We start from the raw sequence: 22,957 nt of genomic DNA on the forward strand, positions 1-22,957 counted from the left end.
TTTAAAAAAATTAAAAAAATGTGAGCTTCCACAACCTGATGAAGCTATGACATCACAAGATGGAGACCCCCTAACAAATCAGTTTACACCCTGATTTCTATGAAATGGAAACAAATTCAAAGGTTTTCCTGAGATGCTTGCAGTTGCTGTTTATCACACAGTTGTGTTTGCTTCTCCTTCAAGGTTTTGACAATCAAATTCAAAAACACAAAAGTCATTGAAATATTTGTTTCTAACACTGGCAGCTTGGCAGATGTTTTTACTCCTTGGAAAGATATATTACTTATCGAACCAACTTTAAAGACGAGAAGACATTAATGAAATAGCATCTTCCTTTGTGAAGTCCTTAAAAAGCATTAATTAACCACTGTGTCTGCTTCCAATGTTGATGTTATTCATGCTTTTTATTTTTTTGTAGGGTACACCTGGAGAAACACCCCCCTACAATGCTCAATTTCGAACAAATTACCAGTGAAAAATCGCAATGAAGGTGTTAAACAAACAAAATAAACCCTGGAGGAGGTTCCGCAGTCAAATTTCGGTGAAAGCAAAAAAAACATGATGATTGCTACCATTACTCAACAACAATGAACCAGCAAAGTACTTTAAAGAGAACCTTTACAAGGCAAACCAGTCTAATTTAATTTCTTACTTTATTGGTAAACCTTAGTATAAATAAACTATGATATTATTTAAACTGAGAGGAGAAGGATTCCCCTCGAAACATATATCACGACAAGGCAAGAAGTGGAAGACTGCAAGAGCCTCCCGCGACGCTGCTTCCAAATGTCCGATTTGATTCATCTTTATATTTTCGTCGTTTTAGACTTATTTATACAAATTCTGGATTTGAATATAAACCAAATGGTTCCAGAAAGCTGGCCACGAATCTTAATAATTCAATGTGTCTCCGTTTCTATCAATACAATTCCACTCTTCCATTAGTTTTCATATTTTCTGAATGTCTTTCCAAGTGTGTTTCATTGTGAACTATAGTTTTTTTTTTAGTGGAGTTTACCATATATTTACTTTGGCTTTGAGTTTTGTAATTTGGAATGAAGGCAAGGTCTTTTGCAATGCCACGAAACTGTCCAAGATAGAGGAGAAAAAAAAGTGGGATGTCGGTTGTGGAGAAAAGTCATGGTTTAGCGGGATAGAAGTCTTAGTCAAGTTAAGGGCTTAATCGAAGTTTGATGGCGTGTAATCATGTTTGCATGTCTCCAGACCTTGTTGACCGCAACACCGATTGACAAACTGCGGCGGCTATGTTTGACGGTCAAAATTGCGACGACTGTTTCAGATCACATTTTTAATCCTTGACGGTCTCAACGTAACACCTATGGGTGGGTCACTTTGGATCATCTGTAGAGTGAAAATATTCACGACTGACCACTCTTGGACGCCGTGTCATAACAGTTCTGCGTAAAGTTTAGGGTATGTCTTAACAAAAAAAAGGGGGCCTTTCCATGAACAAAAGAACACATTCCTTTTCCATACGTTTTAACAAACAAGTAGATTTCCTATGGATATTTGGCAAACAAAGGTTTGGATAATTGGGTTGTTCTGGAAATAGGACACACCGTAAAAGCTGCGAGGCATTTTTTTTAGTACGTTACAGTTACTATCTTAGCAGTAATACTCCATCGCGGTGTAGAGCAGCGCACAATTGGACATTGCAGTGGAGTAGCATTGGTTAATTTGCAGACCTCTGTTGAGTAGGCTGCTAGGAATGTGGTATTCAACAAGCATTGGGTATCTAAGGTTTTCATCAACAGGAATTAGAAATTTGGACAAAATGTTTTGTTGAAATTTGTGAAAAAGTAGTGTGTATTTCATATTATTATTATTATTTTTAATGTGGTGATTTTTTGCTTCCTAAACTGGATCATAGCAATTTGGAGTTTTATGTTGAATGTTTTTCAATACACTTTCCTTGTGGATATTTTCATGTGTGCTAAACATGTCCCCCTTTTTTCATAATAAGTTAAAAGAGGGTTATCTTTTCAGTTTAGAGGAGTATGTTGAAAAGTTGAATGGGGTATATTTCCAGGTGTACTTATCTTGACTATATTACATCTTTAAGATTTAAAACACATGACGAGTTTGAAAATTTAATCACTGTTCTGTTCAGAAAAATTATTACAGAGATATGTATTGTTTATATTTCCCCCAAACTCATCATTTTGAATATTTAGCCGATCATCAGACGATTCTTAAATATGCTGAGATTTTCAAGTCTCTATGGTTAGCAGATACAGATTCCAATGAGCTTGTTCACTGAAATATAAGGCAGACGGAAGTAACATACTGGTGAAATACATCCCCTTCCTACTTTTTGGAATATAGTTATGTTGAGATTTCACACTTATCTTGATTACAATTCCAGTGATAGGAAAATAAAAGTGATTTTGTTTATGAAGTAATTACAGAAAAATCAACCAACAGGTTTTCCTGAAAGTCATATAATTAAACAGGTGATCAAAAGTTCTTACCATACTAAGATCTTTTAACCTGTCCTTGGCAAATATAGGGTCTGGAGAGCTTTGTTCAATGATAGAAAGTTAGACGAGAGTAAAGTGAAATGTCTCATTCCTCTGTTTGGAAGTTATATTTAGAAACAATTTGAAGTCACTTGTGTGCTGGTAAATATGTGACATGTACAAATTGTATTTATATTTGGTCGGTTTAGATCAGTACTTTGTGTTAAATGCAGACAAGGGAATTAATTTGTGTTTGATGTTATCATATTGAAGAATGTCTCTAACTACAACACTTTGGAATTGCAGACTTTGTCTGGGGTTTAACATGTATGTATGTATGTACATGTGATCTTCCCGCAAGCAGGAACTCGCGAACATCACATGAAATTTATGAAAAATGCTGCAAGAAGTTGGTTTGTTTGAGAATATCCCTTTTGTTGAAAAAATGGGACTTTTTTGGAGAAAACATTCAATATATGGACCTTACTAATTGACGTTCTTTGCTGTGAAATCACTCACTGTTAACTATAACCAAGTGTTACAGTAGAACACATGTGGATCATAGCAATGGACTGACCTTGTCAATATGGCCTTGATGCAAGATAACACATGTAGCAAGAGATTTGGTGTGGGCTATGGGGCGCCGTATGTGACAAATGAATGTGACGGCGCCCCATAGTTGCACATACAAGAAGCCGACATGAATGCAAGAGGCTTTATTGTCAGAGGCGGCGCTCTTACATAATAACTCAACATTTATTACAGCCAAGCTGACCTATCTTAACAAGTTTGAGCTAGAGGAGGAATAATGCACCTCTCGTCAACGCTGTTGAAATTGAATGTATGATCCGCGGTACGAGTACTTATTGGCTTCGGTACCTTTACTACCTAGAATGCAATAGACCTCTGTATCTCACACTGTCTGTCTCCACTGTTAGATGTAAACGATATAAATAACAGATCATGAATTTGTGTCATAATTTTTTTTGTTTCATCTCGTGAACTGGTAAAATAAAACGAAAGCTACAACTGGAAACTTAATAGTTAAGTTAAGTTCTCAGCTGGAAGGAATCTTACTTATACCTATCATGTAGTTGTTTTTTGAATACTTGAAGAAGATTAATGTTTTGTAAGTCTAGAGTGTTTAATTATAGTAAATACTTTTATCTTTCATTAGTAACAATTAGAAAAACCACAAATAACAGGCTGAATATATTCAGTCTGTAAACGTTTTGGAAGAAGAAAGTAAGGAGGGATGGGTTGACAAAAGGATGGTGAAGATGGATCAATAGATGGATGTTTTAATGTTGTCTTGTGTCAACATTAATGAAGTATATACAGAACCTACTTGTTATATTTCTTCATTGTTGAGTGATTGAATGGTTAAAAAAAAACCCGTGTCAGTAATAAAGTAGATGATGACACATATTTATATCAAACTCGGAGTGTTTGTTTTGCAGAATGTTCCCCTTTATAAGCATTCATTTCTACCTGACCTAAAGCTGGGATAGTGTCATGCTATTCCATCAGAACAGTGCGTGGTTTCTCTTAGAGATATTTGAAACAAGTGGTGAGATGTCTATACGACGCCACTGGGACGGCGAGAAATAAATTGCAAAGGAAGAATAAACAGCTGTGATATTTATGATGCTAGAAATGCTATACTTGTTTTTATAGCATGGTATTATCTGCTTCTCAATAAGATTCCCCACTAGCCATACTAAGCTTACGACGAAATTTCTCTGAACAAGTAAACATTGCTCCAGTAAATGACACTTATCATCAAACATGTCATACGTCGTATGTAACGTAATTGTCGTCTTCAGTAAAAACGCAACATCTCCATTTGCATGGGTCAATGAGTAGAGATATGAGATACGCCCGTATACCTTTCAATGTGCACTATTTTGACAATAATTAATATCGTTAATTGCATACAAGACCACAAACATTGGGAGAATGGAAACACATGCACCTTCCCCTCCCCAACATTTAGCCCTACTTCCAAAATGGCTTCTATAACACACCCACGCAAAGTCATATGCACAAATGTAGTTGAGATGATGGAAGTTATAGCACCATTTTGCACCAATTGCCTTTGTCCCTCACACCACGAAGGTTGGCTATGCCCCTGTCTACAACCCTTTATCATTCCCACCCAAACGCAAATATATAGCAAAGTTACGGGGGAGGGTGCATGTAGGGTGTACATCCCCTGCTTTCAATCTAAGTAGGTTTGGTTCCCGAAAATGCACCAACAAAGCAGATACAATCAGGATACAGTAACAATGCAGTTACGTCTACCTAGTTGTAGTAACGGTGTAGTAATATTTCAGTAACAATGCAAGTCACGGTAATAATGCAGTAACAATGCAGTTACGTTTATCTGCAGAAACGTTTGTAGTAACAATGCCGTTAAAGTAATAATGCAGTAACAATGCAGTTACGTTGATCTACATTAACGTTTGCAGTAACAAAGCAGTCACAGTAAAAGTACAGGGAGAATTCAGTTACTGTTATCTGCAGAAATGTTTATAGTAACAATGCCGTTTCAGTAATAAGCCTAGTGTAGTAGCAATGCAGTTACAGTCAAATACAGGGATAATGCAGTTACATTTATCTGCAGTAATGTCTGTAGTAACAAAGCAGTCACAGTAATAATGCAGTGACAATGCAGTTACGTTTATCTGCAGTAATTTTTGTAGGAACAAAGCAGTTTCTGTAAAAAATACAGGGATAATGCAGTTCATTTATCTGTAGTAATGTTTGTAGTAACAAATGCCGTTACAATAGTAAGCCTAGTGCAGTAACAATGCAGTTACAGTCACAGTTACAGTCAAATACAGTGAGAATGCAGTTACATTTATCTGCAGTAATGTTTGTAGTAACAATGCGGTTACAGTAATAATGCAGTGACAATGCAGTTACGTTTATCTGTAGTAATGTTTGCAGTAACAAAGCAGTCACAGTAAAAATGCAGGGAGAATTCAGTTACGTTTATCTGCAGTAATGTTTGTAGTAACAATGCCGTTACAGTAATAAGCCTAGTGCAGTAGTAATGCAGTTACAATCAAATACAAGGATAATGTCGTTACGTTTATCTGCAGTAATGTTTGTAGGAACAAAGCAGTCACAGTAAAAACAGGGATAATGCAGTTACGTTTATCTGTAGTAATGTTTGTAGTAACAATGCCGTTACAGTCAAATACAAGGATAATGTAGTTACGTTTATCTGCAGTAATGTTTGTAGGAACAAGCAGTCACAGTAAAAATACAGGGATAATGCAGTTACGTTTATCTGTAGTAATGTTTGTAGTAACAAATGCCGTTACAGTAATAAGCCTAGTGCAGTAACAATGCAGTTACAGTCACATACAAGGATAATGCAGTTACGTTTATCTGCAGTAATGTTTGTAGTAACAAATGCGGTTAGAGTAATAATGCCATGACAATGCAGTTACGCTTATCTGCAGTAATGTTTGCAGTAACAAAGCAGTCACAGTAAAAAAAAAACCGGGAGAATTCAGTTACGTTTATCTGCAGTAATGTTTGGAGTAACAATGCCGTTACAGTAATAATGTATTTACAGTCAACACAGGGAGAACGCAGTTACGTTTATCTGCATGTTAAGTTTGCAGTAACAGATGTCGTTACAGTAATAATGCAGTAGCAATGCAGTTAAGTTGATCTGCATTAAAGTTTGCAGTAGCAAATCAGTCACAGTAAAAATACAGGGCGAATGCAGTTACGTTTATCTGCAGAAATGTTTAAAGTAACAATGCCGTTACAGTAACAAGCCTAGTGCAGTAACAATGCAGTTACATGCAGTCGAATACAGGGAGAATAGAGTTACAATTATCTGCAGTAATGTTTGTAGTAATAATGCCGTTATGGTAATAATGCAGTAACGATGCAGTCAAGTTGATTTGCATTATCGTTTGCAGTTACAAAGCAGTCACAGTAAAAAAACAGGGATCACGCAATTACGTATATCTGAAGTAACAGTGCGTTACAGTCAAATACAGGGAGAATGCAGTTAAGTTGATCTGCATTAACGTTTGTAGTAACAATGCCGTAACAGTCAAATACAGGTCTCAGTAACAATAGGCTTTATTTATTTGACCTCATCAATAACGTGTCTCATGGCAACCATTGGGGTTATGAAATTATACGTATATAGTGCGGTAGCTTCCTGTACAGTGGCAATGTAAATTGTTCTCTCGGAAGCAATTGAAAGAACAAAGTACTCTTTTGTTGCAGTATTGTCACGCGATTTTTCCGACGTTAGCAAAAACTTCGAAGAGCAGTGGGACAATTCGTTTCAATTCGTTTATTTCTGCCATTTAATCAGAATGATTTAAAGAGAAAAAATCATAATATATATTTATAGAGCTAATTAGGTGTACTAAGCAACTGTAAAGTGTTGAAAAGGGGCGCAGAATGTGAGATATATGAAGCATCACAAATATATCTAACAGTCAATTTCTGGATCTTGTATAAAGCTATCAAGTGTTGACATGTGGGCATTACTCCACGCGAGGATGCTGTGCAAAACAAGTGCATTATATACATTGCCAGTTAAAGTGAGTTTAGGTAAAAATTGTTACATCCTTCTAGTTGTATTACTTGCATATACAACCTTTTTGCTGATGATTGAAGCATGTTTTTGCCAGTTTAATTGTGAATCAATAGACAATCCTAGAAATTTAGCATCATTAGATGCAAGGGCGTAGGAACCGGGGGGCTGGGGGGCGCCAGCCCCCTTAGTGAAAAATGTGGAGGGGCGGAAGTATCATTCCGCCCCCCCCCCGGTTCGCAAGTCAGAAAACCCCTTTTTCATTTCCAAATGAGAAAAAATCTCATTTGGAGCACCAAATTGCATCTAAGGCCAGGTGAAAATACAAAATTAAGTTTACAAAATGGAGTGGGTGTTGAAGTGTGCTATATTGCACCAAATTGCATCTGAGGCCACCTGGAAATGCAAAAAATTCCAAAGGGGAGGGGGACACCCCCTCCCCTTAGACCCCTCCCCCAGGCTGGCCATCAGTCTTCAGCCCCCCCCCCCCACTCAAAAGTACCTTCCTACGCCACTGATTAGATGCGTTAATATACGCACTCCAGCCAGTATAACTAAGGCTTTTGTGTAATCACCAAATCTGTTACCATATACCATTAATGTTGTTTATGGTAAAAAATATAGTTTAGTCTATTCTACATTAGCCATGTCAAAAATTATGAGGAAATCATTACTGATATCTTGAAGAGATTCTCTACATGTTTATGTTGGATAATGGAATAATTTTCAACAAAATGGAACGTCTCAATTACTATTTATTTTAATTCCAGAATAGAAAAGCACTTTCTAATTCATTACATTTTCTTAATTTCACACCGAAAAGGTCACTAGCTTTTAAATGACAATACGGCACTTTTTTCATGAGAGGAATGAGGGTTCTATTCATTAACAAAAATGTGCATGTATTAATAAAAAACGAATTTTAGTAGGAAATTTTACTCCAGGACAAACTTTGCACTGTTGCTTGACCTTGTAGAGAGTGAAAGTTGCCAGGTACTACATTCCGGTGGTTAATACATTTGAAGTGGCTAGCATTTAGAACATCCTGAAAAATTGGCATTACACATTAGTCATACTTTATATCCGTACACAATTGAACTCTACAGCAAAGGTAGTTGCAAAATTGCAGTTTCAAGCAACGTTTTCTCTCCACAATTCTCTCCACGTTTTATGAAGTCAGAACCTTAACATAAAGTTCAACATAGTAAGTTTGAGGAGTAAGTAGGCTACACATGAATAATATCCGTTTTTTTATTCTCTTCATATCCCTTAAACAGTTGAATTTACTAACCCAAAAAAGAACATATCAAGCCAGTACTATACCATGGAGTTGTTATGGAACTCCCTGGTAGTACCCTCTAAAATAATCCCATACTATTAGGCTAAACGACGTAAATATCGATATTTTCAAGGATTTAACACGTTCAATATTAAACCAATTATCTCCTCAAATTACGCATGAAGCAAGGTATATTAGCCTCCCACCAAGTCTGAAGATAACTCCACTACTTAAATCCCGAATCGGCCACTTCAGTCCCAGACCTTTGATGGTGTCATTTCTGTAAGGTGAGGTTATTTTCAAAATTGAGGTGAACTTCCACATCCTACCCGGCCATCCACAACCCCTCCCCTAAAAGATACAACATGATACAACTTGAGTTATTAATCAATGACCAAAGCGGTAACTTCGGTGATGACAACTGCATTCTGAGTCCGGCCAGAGGATCTTCCTGATTTACCATCGCCGTCACAAGCAGCACAGCAACAGCAACAACAACATAGGACTACTACTATGCAGATTATAATGCCTAGGACAGTAAACGGACCACCTGAACCGCCCGGGACACCTGTTTGAACGAAAACATGAATGTTATTATAGGCTGCATGCCACATATTCATCAATTACATTCGAGAAAGCGATCATTATGATTCAATAGAACGATTGTGAAAATTATTGTTTTTGTTTCAAACTCCGCACTTTAGAGCATCCTGGGTCTGGGGAGAACTTACGTTCCCCCACGGGGACGAATTGGCCTTAACGAGCATACCGGGTCGAAACTGCTTGGCTCGCCACTCGGTCCGAAACATCGAAGGGGCCGACGGTCAGGTAGAGGTGTTGAAGGTGCCGCTTTTCTCCGTGGCCGCGAAGGGTGCTTTTTTTCGTCCGAGGCAACAAACGGGTCGTTCGTTTCAAGGCCCCAACGCCGATGTTCCAAATTCAATTCTGCAACTCAGCACCCTTAGTGCTATTAAAATATTTCTCACAAGGCAGGGGGATACCCCGCCCCTCCCCACTAATTCCAAGGGCTCAACATCCTCCACCGGAGGGTCGCCAAGAGGATCACGGTGCCGGAAAATTGCGATCACCAAGCAAAACAACGTTTGGATACCAGGGTCTTCAAGATACAGATGTTATCCCACTTCTTAAGTTCATAATACGGTAACCCGCGGTCATGTTATACATGCATAATTCAATGTATATCAACATGTCTTTGCCTAGTATTGTTTGATGTTGCAACAACTGTTTTCTCTACTTGACTGTCCATGCTGTTCAATGCTATATTTATCATGGTGGCTTGTCTCTAATCTTACATTTATGACTATGCGGCAAGTTCAGATTAGATGAAGTAGCCTATGTGTGAAGCGGTCATTTAATGACCATAGCAGTCGGATTAGGTAATAGCAAGGAGCTTTTTGAGCGATATGTTTGAGGCCAAAACTGCACATTCTTAAGTCCAAGTTAAGTTGATCTTTACCTCCAATTAAGCCCTGCATTTTTTTGGTCTAATTGTCTGGAGATGGGTTTTTTCAGACACAATTTGAAGTGATTTTGAAATCTCTTTCTAGTTGGAAGCATTGTGAGTCATAAATAAAACTATGTGTCACAAAAAAAGTTATGTACACAATTGGGTTTGGAATGTGCTGGGAATAAAGTAATCCCAACTTTATGTCTTCGTCATTGTTTTGAAAATTGTGTCGATGAAAAGGACGCGCAGACCTTGCAGAGACTGAAGACAGCATAGAGACGGCAGAGTGATGGGCATTTTGTCATGAAGCAAGCTTTTAAGTGCCAAATTATTCGTGGAGCATCTTATCATGCCAGGATATTTTATTCTCTTAGCCATGTATTTTTGTTCTGACGGTCATATCGCCTCAATAATCGTCTGAACAGAAGACCCTTTTTTAATATTAGTTTATTATTTGTAAAGGTTTGGACATACTGTGGGTAAAGTGAAACAAGAAAAAGAAAAATACCTGCTGCTGGATCAAACAGGAAATGTAATTAATGGCCAGATAATTAGCAGTAAATAAAGAGTTGCTTTATATGCGCCATATATTGCCCTTATTTGGTTTCAAATTATATTTCTTTACAATTGCCAGATGAAGTTCTGTAGGAGACACTGGTAGACAAAATCAACAGCAGACTGAGACCCCCTACTAATATTTCAGCTTTTTTGATGATGTTGTCAACACGATCCCTTTCTGTCTTACTAACGTTACCACCACAACAAATCATCACCATGTACACAAAATTGCAAAACGTGCTTACTTGTCGATTCGACTGGGGCCTTTCAGAGCAACCAAACCAAACGCACGTTCCAAATTCCGTATAAAATAAACTGCCTATCCAAAAATTTGCAACTTGCAATACGTTGGAGAGTAAAAAAAAAACACTCCAAGAATGAGAATGACACAACATAGATCGGCGATCAAAACAAAAAAAGATCAACCAACCTGTTGCAATTAAATCACTTCAATCTCCAAAATCATTCAATTGAGAATTTGTGTGTTATTGCCATTGACCAAAATGATTCTTGGACAGATAAATCTAGGAAAGGAAAATTTCTGGGAACTTAACTTAAAGACCACGGCACCATTCGGTTTAAACATCAGAAACGATTTGCAGTTCCATATAAACCAAAACAATTCCTTTGCAATTACGACGGAATCGGATTAAAATATCCAAGACGGATTAAAATAATCCGATTTTCTCAAACTTCTGTTAATTCAGCAGAAATCAGTAAGTCGCTGCTTTGACTTCACAACCATGCCGACACTCTTCTCTATTAAATAGTTTCAAATTCCTGCTACTCCTTGTATCTATAAAACCAAAATAAAGCCTATCCTCAGCTACGGGAGCATATCCCTGCTTACCATCTAGAATTCCAACAAACAAGTTTTAAAGAGGTTATGAAATGGAAAAAAATCTTTATCATCTTATTCTGTACACTCGTAGCTTTCCAATGATACGCAATTTGTGTCAACCGAAGCTTGCATCCTTTAGGAATAAACGACCAAAAATTCGAGGGTAATAAAAACTTTCTAAAAATTGTTGATTTTACGGTAATGCGGCGTGACGTCAGTCGAGGAACGCAGCTCACTCCCGAGATGCTATGTTTACATTCTTAAAGGGTCTATACAATGAATCCGAGAGAAGCATCGCTTGATGGGAGCGAAATGCCGTGTGCAAATCATCCCTATGGCAACACACTGAAACTCGACTCCCAGTACTGTAAACAATGTAGACAGATACTGATCTACATGATACAGTAGTATACACGCAGTATGTACAATATATATATACACACTGATCTACAGTACTGTATGAAGCCGAGTACACTGTTCACATATACAGCGCTAGCTAGATTGCCGAGTCGTAACGCTCGTACGTACTATACTAGGGAATTGTGTGTAACAACTCCCCGCTCGTATGGCAAGCCGTTTTAACATTTACCTCGCAATTCGACTTAAGTCGAATACATTTCACTTAAGTGGAATTCAATTTCACTTAAGCAGAATACTATTTAACTTAAGTGGAATTCTATTTCACTTAAGTGGAATACCATTCCACTTAAGCTTAATTGTATTTTACTTAAGCTGAATTCATCAACTTGTCACTGCATTTTACTTAAGCTAAATTCTATTTCACTTAAGTGGAATTGCATTCCACTTAAGTGGAATTGTATTCCACTTAAGTGGAAAAGCATTTCACTTAAGTGGAATTGTATTCTACTTAAGTGGAATACAATTCCACTTAAGTGGAATGTCCTGTCTATTTCACTTAAGTGGAATACAATTCCACTTAAGTGGAAATGCATTCCACTTAAGTGAAATGTGATTGGATAGTCTATTTCACTTAAGTGGAATGTGATTGGCTAGTCTATTCCACTTAAGTGGAATGTGATTGGCTAGTACATTTACCGCCAAACTTTGCCCATGCCTTTGCGCGCCATTATAAACAACTTGCCGCGATACGTGTACGTACGTACGTGGTGTCGATATGTGCACAATGAATATCGGCTGTCCATCGGGATCCAGCTGGCACTTAACATCCGTGCAAGGTGTGTACGTACGTACCTGACCTGGTACCTGACGAATACCATTGCCAAAATAAAGCCATGGCAAATACATTATAAGTGGTTGGAGCTACAGCCGAAAACGCATTGACAAGGGCAAGAAAACGTTTTACTTTTTGTGGATTTGGGGTTTTGGATGGAATCTTTTATTTCGTCAAAAGTTTCACTATCTAAAAAGTTACGAATTCTGCCTATGTTACTTCAACAAGATGTAAGTCGCCTCTGTTGTGCATCATACTGATTGTTCCCCTGTGTAAGTGAGGAAACAACACTTCGAATTGTGTCTCTAACAACAACAATTATTTGATCGCATTCCAGCAATGTTAGATGTGAATGATTAGCCGTAGCCATGATGTACACGTGCAACGAGGATCGACTAAATCATCATATGTGATGAGCAATTGAATGCGTTACGACGAACATTACCCTAAATTGTATTTATATGTAAGCCACATATCAACATTTCCACTTAAGTGGAATTGTATTTTACTTAAGCAGAATAGAATTCCACTTAAGTGAAATTGACGCCCAAAAGATGTTATTCCACTTAAGTGAAATTGTATTCTACTTAAGTGGAATACAATTCCACTTAAGTGGAAATGCATTCCACTTAAGTGGAATTGTATTTCACTTAAGTGGAAATGCATTCCACTTAAGTGGAATTGTATTCCACTTAAGTGAAATAGATGGGCTATTTAGCTTAAGTGGAATACAATTCCACTTAAGTGGAAATGTATTCCACTTAAGTGAAATACAATTCCACTTAAGTGGAATGCATTTCCACTTAAGTGAAATAGAAAATGTCCATTTCTTCTTAAGTGAAATTGAATTCCACTTAAGTGAAATTGAATTCCACTTAAGTGGAATACATTTCACTTAAGTGAATGTATTCCACTTAAGTGAAATGTATTCGACTTAAGTCTAATTGCGAGGTAAATGTTAAAACGGCTTGCCATACGCTCGTACGTACACGGCCGTAATTAGCTTCACTATTATACTTATACACAAATACCTTGGTCTAGGTGCATATACAGGGCCGGGACACAGTCTACTCGAAATACACATCGAAATTGTGTCTAGCTCTACAAAGCAACGTAGGACTAGGAGAATGAATTGAAACAAGACGGCAAAATCTCTCTGGTAGATTCTTTTGAAAACTGGAAAACGCTGGAGGAGGTCGGTGGTTGCTATACCGGAGTTGAAGTAGCTTAGGCCTAGGTAAGTCAAATAACTTTCATTACCGATTCAACTACGGTAAGGATGTTGATGGCCTAGCTACAAGCACTGTGGGCTAGGCCTGTAACGTTAGTTAGGCCTTACAAGTTATATTCAGGTAATCTTAGTTAGTGTCACTGACAGGACACATGGTAAAAGTATCTGTAATACTGTGACTAGGCCTATAGCCAAAGGCTTGGCCTGAATATCAGATATGGGCCTAATGTAGTTGTATCTAGTCTAGACGATCGTGAATTGCAGCCACCACGGTCAGCTAGGGTATTCAACAAGGACTCGGAGTTCGATAGGAATATAGTATTATTAGGCTACTCCTTACTAACCTAATTTTGTGCAGCTATGGAATCAATTTAACTGTTACTGCGCGAATCTTTTATCTAGCCTAGTTTCAAATGACTTTCGTGTCTCCAACTTCTTACCTGCCAAAATTTCTTACAAAATATTACCTGTGTTTATTAGTGCAGTTAACATCACTGTTAGCCTTACATTTCTACAAGTGGCAAAGATACCTGATTTCGTTCATGGTATTTTGCGTCCTCCAAAACTCCACAAGAAGATAAATAAATTGATGTCGACCTACTCATTATACGAACATTTGATAGGCCTTCCCAATATCACAGATCTATGACAGACAGCATATCACAGATCAAAGTACTAGGTAGCAATCTTTATTTTCTGTTGGTTTTGCTTACTTTGAAAAAAAGTTAATGCCTGGCCCACATGCTTTATTGAAGCGTAAAGAAAGTGGATAATTTTCAAGTTTTACAAAATAATATTTACATCAGGAGTCATCATTTTGAAGGAAAAGGATGCAGGTACATGTGGTTAAAATATATATGTCTTCCTAGCTAGGAGCAAACATTTGGGTGCATGTAGTTAGGGAACATAGACTAGTAGTAGTCTGTAGGTGACTAAGGACAGGCCTTACTTTATTACTAACGTGACTTCTTTTTTACCCTTTCTGATTGATCATTGATGTATAATTGACTCATGGCCCACTGAAAATTCAGAAATTATGATTGTTATATAATTGACACATTGCTTGCTGAAAATGCAGGAAGTACAGTATGACCAAACTCAATTCAGCACTACTACTCACCCTTAGATATAAGCACCTTCTGTACAAAACTAATGGAAAGTAGATGGTGTTTTCTTGCCTTCTCCTACTCCCCAGGCGACTAACACCCTAAAATCAGCAAAAAGACCCAACAAAACAATGTTCCAAAGAATGGACATTTTGTGGTTAACTCCCAGCATATGATTCTGCCTATAAGTATAAGTGTAGCTTATGAAATAATAAGTAAGCAACAAGAAAGTTTTTAGCAGAATTTTCGCAATTTAAGCAAACTTTAAAAGTGTTCATAATGGTGGAGAATAAGTATCAGATTGCAAAATGGTTAGGCTAGTATATTACAATGGACATTATAGAATAATTTAACATACATGTGCACGAACTTCTAGGATAGTTGACGATACTATTAACTTGGTTGAAAGGCCAACTGAACTAATTTCCTGTTTGTCCTATGCATGCATAGCAAGGTAGGTATAGGCTGTACTTCCACCACATTCACTTTCCTAGTTTCCTTTATTGATCTAGTTATTTTGCTTCACTTGGTATATAGCTAGGCTAAGCTTCATTCTAAGGTCAGTGAAACCTGACTGTAAGATACTGTAGAAAGTCACATTCTGTTTTGGTACTACTTAATTTAGTCTGCACTATATAGCCTATGGTATGCAACATTCTTTGTGCCATGTTTTCGTCAGCATTTTTTTTTTTTGTATTTGTTTTCAGTAGATCTATGCTTCAGAGATGCAAACTTCTCATAAAATCTATCAATGCTAATGCTACATGCATACTTTCCAATGGAACAAATTATACTTGGCCAAATTTGAATCCACCAAGTTCTGTACTATTCAGTGTTTACTGTTTACCAATGCATGCACTGTTACAACAAGAAGTGAAGGAGGATTAGATTTGTTCTATTTGCATGGAATACCCTTCTGTCATTGTTGTAATATTTGCAAGTAATACAAAGTGTATTCAAATCCAGTTTTGCCCTTCATCTCCACTTCACCTTCTACAACATCTGCGTTGAGAGCATTGACAGGAAGTCATCCTATATATAAACTACCTTCAGTACATAGAGTTACAATAGTCTCTTGTTAGCAGTATCAAGTTATGTTAGCTCATTAGCTGATTACAATGAATAGCCCATGTTGACACCTGGAAGTCGTTCCTCTCCTTAAGGAGAAATATATATTATATGGGATGGTGAGTAACTTCCTGGACATCCAGCCTATGTGGCCCTTTATCAGAGTGAATTTAGAGAGTCAGGACAATACATGCAGAAGTAGCATTGCACCATGGTTCCTTAATGCCCCATGCCGAAACCTAAAAGCCCTGTCATGGCAACAGTGGGTTGCATGGACATCCTTCAACTACCCTGCCAGCTGACATATCATTTTTTAGAATAATGGCTCATGACGGTCTGTGAATAATTGTTGAATTCTTGCCAAAAGGCCAAGAATTTGATGGAAATGTTGTGTGTGTGTATTTGTGTACATGGTAAGACAACTACTTGCAAACATGATTACTGAAAAGGTAAATATTACTATAAAATATATTCTGGCAAAGAAACCCTGATAAAAGTTTGCATTACAAACTTCATAATTAACATATGACCCCAACTTTTTCATTCTTTATCACAGCTACGTTGGATACTGTATGTTAGGAGAAAGTACTTGGCAGCCATCGATTTCAACTTTCACAGAAACCGTTCCAAAAAAGATGGAGATGGGAATGATGAGTAAGTGTTTCTGTCTATGCCCTCATTATATGCTTATTTATATGTGTAGTGAATGGCATTAGATGTACAACCCATTTCAAATGATACCTTTTAGGCACACTTCTGACTCACTTCACAACAGAATATTTACATTATTACCATAGATGCAATTGGTGGTTTGTGGATTCGTTTATGTCTTATACCAGAGGTTAAATGCATAACTAAATTGAAACACTTTCAAGGTATTCACCTAGTACATGAACATACAGTTCTACACTCCTTTTGATGATGTTAATTGTTTCTAGGTAGTATTTCATAGTGAAAACAATCAAGATTTAATTGACAGCAGCCTTATAGCTACATATGAAGATATTTGTTAAAATACCCTGTGAGTTGATTATCTGGAGGTGCACAAAGGAATATGCAAATCACAACGACCTCTTATGATTTCTTTTCAGAGTCAAGGTGAAGTACTCCACAGCCACCAAACAATGGCATCCGGTACCTGTGAAAGAGCCTAAAACCTATGGATACATTCTGCATTTCTGGAGAACATCGTGAAAGTTCTGGTAGTTAATCTATGTTCATCCAAACAGGCTTGAAAAACCCTACTTGATGAACCAAAAAATTATACCAAGAGTGTCCACCGTCCATAAGCCAACAGTTGAAGACTTAACAGAGCCAATATAAGAGTGGGTTTACACATAATCAATGGTTGTAGATTCTTAAGCTCATTTCCACAAATATATGATATGATTAATCAAACATTAAACAGTGGAAGTAAAATTATTATTGGCAGTTAAAAGATGGTACAATGTTTGACAAAAGAACATTCAAAACCGTACTATAATTTGCAATTTTTTTTATCCCATTCGTTATTACAGCTTGCATTAGACCAACTGTTATGGATGTAAGCTCTTTAATTTCACAGGAGATAAAATACTGCAAGCAAACATCAAACTTCGTGATTGATGCCCATAAAATTTAATCTCACCAACTGAAGTCACCAAAATGGTATAAAACTTCTGAAATTGTGCGTATAGTACATTTCTGGTGAAAGTGAGACACGTGAGGCAGTTTTTGTGGACATATCGGCGAGGTATGGATAGTTGCTTTGGAAGAAAAACTACCCTACTTTCCACAACTACCTATCCTTTGTTTTTCAAAGTTGTTCATGCATATGATATTGAGAAGTGTAGTCTCTATAGGTCAATTTATAAAGGCCTACATATGTCAAAATAAACATATCTAGCATGTATTGTCTTTTCCTTAAACAATACCTGGTTCTTTCCGTACCCTCAAAGAAAGTTATCTTACAATCCATGATATGCATTGAAAAACATAATGTTTTTTAATTTGAATATGTTTTTCTAAAATATGCCAACTTTAATTCCTGTGTAGTGACAATCCTCTGATGGAAACATGTTCCTTATGCACCAAACTGCACAGAATGGGATGACTACACTATTGTAACGTCCAGTTCTGACGGCTTTCCAGTAAATAAAAGAACTATGTGCAGTGTACCTGTAGGTACTATTACATGTCCTGTGTCCCAGTATCAGTAGGTCATATCTTTGGACCAATGCCAGATTCAAAGCTTCAGGTCCATTATTAATGACCGAAAATGAACGTTTGTTTAATGTAGGAAGCAAATGTCTTGATATGAGGTGCTTGGTTCTCGAGTTCTAAATGAATGTTATGAAGGGGCTCTTGAAACCCTAACCTCAAATATAAATTAGCATGTAAAACTAGCAAAATTATTGCAACCACTATAATATTATTTAGCAATTATTGTCAGCCAATACTCATAGCTAGTACAGTAACTAGGTACAGTACCTCTTGATTACAGTTACACCTCTCTTTAAATGACTCCAATTCGTCATGAAGATAACGAAGAAAGGCCATGTTCGGGTATATCAGTAGACCTGCTTATAGCAAAAATTACTTGATACGACTTCATTTTACAGTCACGTATTAAAAACCGCACTCAATGATTGGATACAGCAACTACTCTCCCACAACCGTGCAACAGTAATAAGTACTTTGTATTCCTAACATGTGTATCAGGACATGAACAGTAGTTACTTACGAGCCATAAGTACGGGTTGTTTTTGTGTACAATTAAGGTCTCTGCTGTGACACTGTTTTAATGAATACTTCAGAGGCATGATATGTACAGGAATACTCTAAAATTAGACTATATAAAATGAAATGTTTTTGTAAAATGATGTCCACTCTATAAAATTGTCATAAATAATAGGAGGGAGTTATTTTCTGTATGGCTGATGTGATGAATTTGCTCACAAAGACTCACATTGGTGTTGCCATATATATGCATTCTTAAAAGTTCACTAAATTATAAGATCACTTATCCAAAATAATATATGATTTATGGATATTGTTTGCAACATATGCCTACAAAAAATGTATGGCAAGTTGTTAATTCAATCACACCCTAATATCAGCCTTGTCGTTATTGTAAAATGTTCACAGAATCGAATTAATAAGGGGATTAGGGGAGGCATTAAACCCAATTCCCTCTCCCACAATGGATCCATCGCAAGGTTTCACAATAGAAAGAAAGTTTCAGTCAGATCTGGCCAGTCAATCTCATTACACTGCTCCTGCAGTAGGCTATACTCTGACAAAATATGGTAGGAAAATTGTACCAATTATTAGTGCCGGACTGGTTGCCAGGGGTACTTGGTAAGCACCCCAGCCTTGGCCCCTAAATCATCAATTTGAAATTAAAAAGGTAAAGTTTTGAACCACTTGTTAGATCTCCTTTGTTTCTTTTTACCTTTTTGTTTTTCTAAATTTTTCCATTTTGTAGCTAATATGGGCCTGCCCCATCCCCACCAACCCCCCCCCCCACCCCCATACCCTAATCTGAAAAATCTGCTTCTGTGTCACACTTTTGTCAAAAGCGGAATTGTTGATCTTTGGAGGGGAACGCATGTCCCAACAAAATATGTATCTTCAAGGTGAAGAATATTACACCCATACATATGTCATGTTGAGTTACCTCTATGTATTACATCAGTGAAAATAACTAAAAATATAAATCAGCATCACATCATGCACTTGGCCGACCCAAAAATTTATGAATTTGTTTGCTCACAATTCAGACAAATTCAATGTGTGTAAAAATTACCCACATGTCCGAGACTACAAATTGTAACAGGTCATTCCAAGTAGAACATATAACAACTCCCTCGACATTCTCCAATAACATAAACATCTAGGGCTATACAGCATTCCACAGTCATTCTACTATGACTGAGGTGAAACAGTACTTTTCACTGCCTTAGCTCCCCCCCCCCCCCCACACACACACACACAATGGTACAACCCTTAATCAGACAGAATCAGAAGTTGGAGAAAAATAGAGGGCGCCTGACATAAATTGCTTGGCTGGATTCATTGTATAGCCCCTTTAAACGTCTGAGAACACAGTGCTCCGTAGTAATTGAGATTTGGTGTTTTGTTTTTACGAAAATTTATCTCGTAACTGTTAAATATGCCGAGCTGATATGTGGTATTAGGTTGCTCCACCACAAGTAAAGACGGATTTCTACTGCAAGCTTGTCCAAAAGATGACATAAATTGAAGAATTTGAACACGACTCGCTCAAAACACTACACATACACAACGTAACGAGTACCTGTAGGCCTATACCAGGGAGTTGTTCCATAACAACTCCCTGACTATACTGTTGCCAAATTACTTGTTATGACCATAGCCTAGCCCTCCTTCATACAGCAAATGACGTTTTTTTTGGTTACCTAATATTTTGCACAAAACTTAAAGCCAGTCGGTTTTAGAACAATCAGTACTAGATCTGAAAGTTTCTTTTGTGGTAAAACTGGCGTTGTGTTGTGATTTTACGTAACAGTTGGATGATACAATTACACGGGCTAGCCTGTTATACAACCGTCTTGAAGTGGAAGCAGGACACTTCGCCCAACAACCATTTCGCCCAACTGCCATTTCGCCCAACCTTACCATTTCGCCCAACCAGCCTGGTCATTTCGCCCAACCAGCCTGGTCATTTCGCCCAACCAGCCTGGTCATTTCGCCCAACCAGCCTGGTCATTTCGCCCAACCAGCCTGGTCATTTCGCCCAACCTTGATTAAATATGATACTTGAAAAGTAAACGTTCGGGAATTGTTAAAGTTACAGGATACGAACCGAATATTAAGGAAACTTGAGGACCGATCAGTGTGTTGGGGGTTAGGTTTGATAGTAAACGTTCGAATATTAAGGAATATTAAGGAAACTTGAAGTCCTTTTCTTTGTATAACTTTAGTAAGGAAACGTTACAGAATACGAACCGAATATTAAGGAATCTTGAGGATGGATCAGTGTTTTAGGGGTTAGGTTTGATAGGTTTGATAGTAAACGGTCGGGAATTGTTAACGTTACGGGATACGAACCGAGTATTAAGGAAACTTGAAGTCGTGGTTAAATTGATTAGGCCTACATATGTGATTACATATGTGGTTACATTGATAAATATTACGGACGGGTTTTATATATATATTTTTTTTCACTTAACGTTCCGGAATTGTTAGTCAGTAGGATGGACCAGTATTTTAGGGGTTAGGTTTGATAGGTTTTTATGAAGACCGATTCCCCTGTGTTTGTATAACATTAGATTAACACTATGTAGAACTAGATAAACACATAACTGCTGTGAACAATACCCTTGATTAATGCCTGGCGGACTTGATAAACCTTGACCGAAGTCATCAAGCAGAACAATAGGTGTGGATTAAAAAACCACAAACAATAGGCCTCCGATAAACGTCTGGTTGACCGGATTAACGCTTGGCTGACCAAAACAATAACTGCGGATTACTGACTCACAAATGCAATAACATCAATTATTGACATCAGCCTGTCAATCACATGGGATAAACCCAAAGGATGGATAAAAGCCCTGCCCTCGTTTGAGTTGGGCACAGTACAATCTGTTCCGAACATCAGTTCACACCAAGATTCAACTCTATCAGACTTCAGCTCCAAATCGCCGAAGTTAGTATGGCATCTCTCTGCATCTCTCAGCCAACACCCAACGAAGTGCCGTCCACCGAGTTCCACGTCACCGAATCAAATTGAACTAGTGAAATAGAAACGGTTATATTATTCCACAACGGTTCCCCTTTGTTTGTATAATAATATAACTTCCATTGTATGCGTAAACGCCTAAAGTAGTGTAATCCTCCCATTATACCCGAAATAACTGCTCAGACTCCGATCGATATCGAGCGGACCTCACTTTATTTACCTATTACGAAGTAACCTTACCCAAAATAAATCAAATTGAACTGGTGGAATAGAAAAAGTAATATTATTCTGACTGAATATTAGTAAAAATAAGGTTGGGCGAAATGACCAACACGGTTGGGCGAAATGACCAACACGGTTGGGCGAAATGACCAACACGGTTGGGCGAAATGACCAACACGGTTGGGCGAACTGACCATGCTGGTTGGGCGAAATGACCAACGCGGTTGGGCGAAATGACCAGGCTGGTTGGGCGAAATGGCAGTTGGGCGAAATGGTTGTTGGGCGAAGTGACTCGCAAGCCTTTAAGTTAGGTCTAGACCCCATGTTACCACTACTCTATAGTACTATAGGGTTGCACTGTACAGAATGTCACATTTTCCTTGCACTGTAAGACACAAAATTCTAGAAGCTTCGCTACAAAGTTCAGTAGCCGGATTACCGACATTCGAAATAATTTAAATCATATGATGGTCTTGAAAACGGTGGTTTTGTTTATGCTCAACCGACCAGTTTCGTTTCAGGGTCGTCCAAACGTTCTGCTCGGGGACATCGATCGGCAGCGACGCGTCTCGGCCATCAGGATCGTTTTACAATTCTTCTGCACGGGGCTCAAAAGATAGGGAAAAACACCGATATTATCTTCATCACCCTCGAAAACTATTTCCTCCTCTTCTTCCTGAAGAAAATAATTTTCGTCAGAGCTTACGAAAGGCCTGAGAGGTGAAGTCCTATTTCCTCGGAATCGGAAGATTCGGGAGAAGACATTTTCAATTGATGAGAAGAGTGTTGTGGTTACATAAACTGTGTAACGCCGTATCGGTAAATTCATAAAATCCATGGAGGTTTCACACATGAGAAAGCTGACGAACCGCGGTAATACCATGCTAATTAACTGTGGTATAAATGTACCACACTTTTACCCTACTTTCAACGCGGTAATACCATGGTAAAACTGTGGTAAATTTACCGTAGTAAATGCACCGCACTTTTACCGCGGTAATACCATGGTAACACTGTGGTATACCGTAGTAAATGTACCGCACTTTTAACGCGGTAATACCATGGTAAAACTGTGGTAAATTTACCGCAGTAAATGTACCGCACTTTTACCATACTTTTACCGCGGTAATACCATGGTAAAACTGCGGTAAATGTACAGCAGTTTATTTTACCACAATTTTAACACACATTTACTACACATTTACCATAGTTTACCGCGGTAAAATTAGGGT

The 22,957-nt window shown here is 37.8% G+C and overlaps 1 protein-coding gene and 2 long non-coding RNA genes across 4 annotated transcripts in view; 2 read left to right on the top strand and 1 right to left on the bottom strand.

The window, feature by feature from the left end:
• Positions 1-3,816, top strand: part of LOC139969526 (uncharacterized) — a 28,478-nt gene extending 24,662 nt beyond the window's left edge. For both annotated transcript variants that reach the window (XM_071974580.1, XM_071974581.1), the window contains one exon: positions 419-3,816. In XM_071974580.1, the coding sequence (XP_071830681.1) occupies positions 419-475 (57 nt within the window). In that variant the 3' untranslated portion in view covers positions 476-3,816. The remainder of the gene's footprint in view (positions 1-418) is intronic.
• A 3,982-nt stretch (positions 3,817-7,798) lies between these two features.
• Positions 7,799-22,957, bottom strand: part of LOC139969544 (uncharacterized) — a 35,015-nt gene continuing 19,856 nt past the window's right edge. The window contains exon 3 of the long non-coding RNA XR_011793747.1: positions 7,799-8,903. This is a non-coding gene — a long non-coding RNA (uncharacterized lncRNA). The remainder of the gene's footprint in view (positions 8,904-22,957) is intronic.
• LOC139969545 (uncharacterized) lies at positions 13,377-19,200 on the top strand. Its single transcript, XR_011793748.1, has 3 exons — positions 13,377-13,631; positions 16,356-16,453; positions 16,891-19,200. It is a non-coding gene; the product is annotated as an uncharacterized lncRNA (long non-coding RNA).

Source organism: Apostichopus japonicus, chromosome 7 (assembly GCF_037975245.1).
Source record: "Apostichopus japonicus isolate 1M-3 chromosome 7, ASM3797524v1, whole genome shotgun sequence".
Lineage (NCBI taxonomy): Eukaryota > Metazoa > Echinodermata > Holothuroidea > Aspidochirotida > Stichopodidae > Apostichopus > Apostichopus japonicus.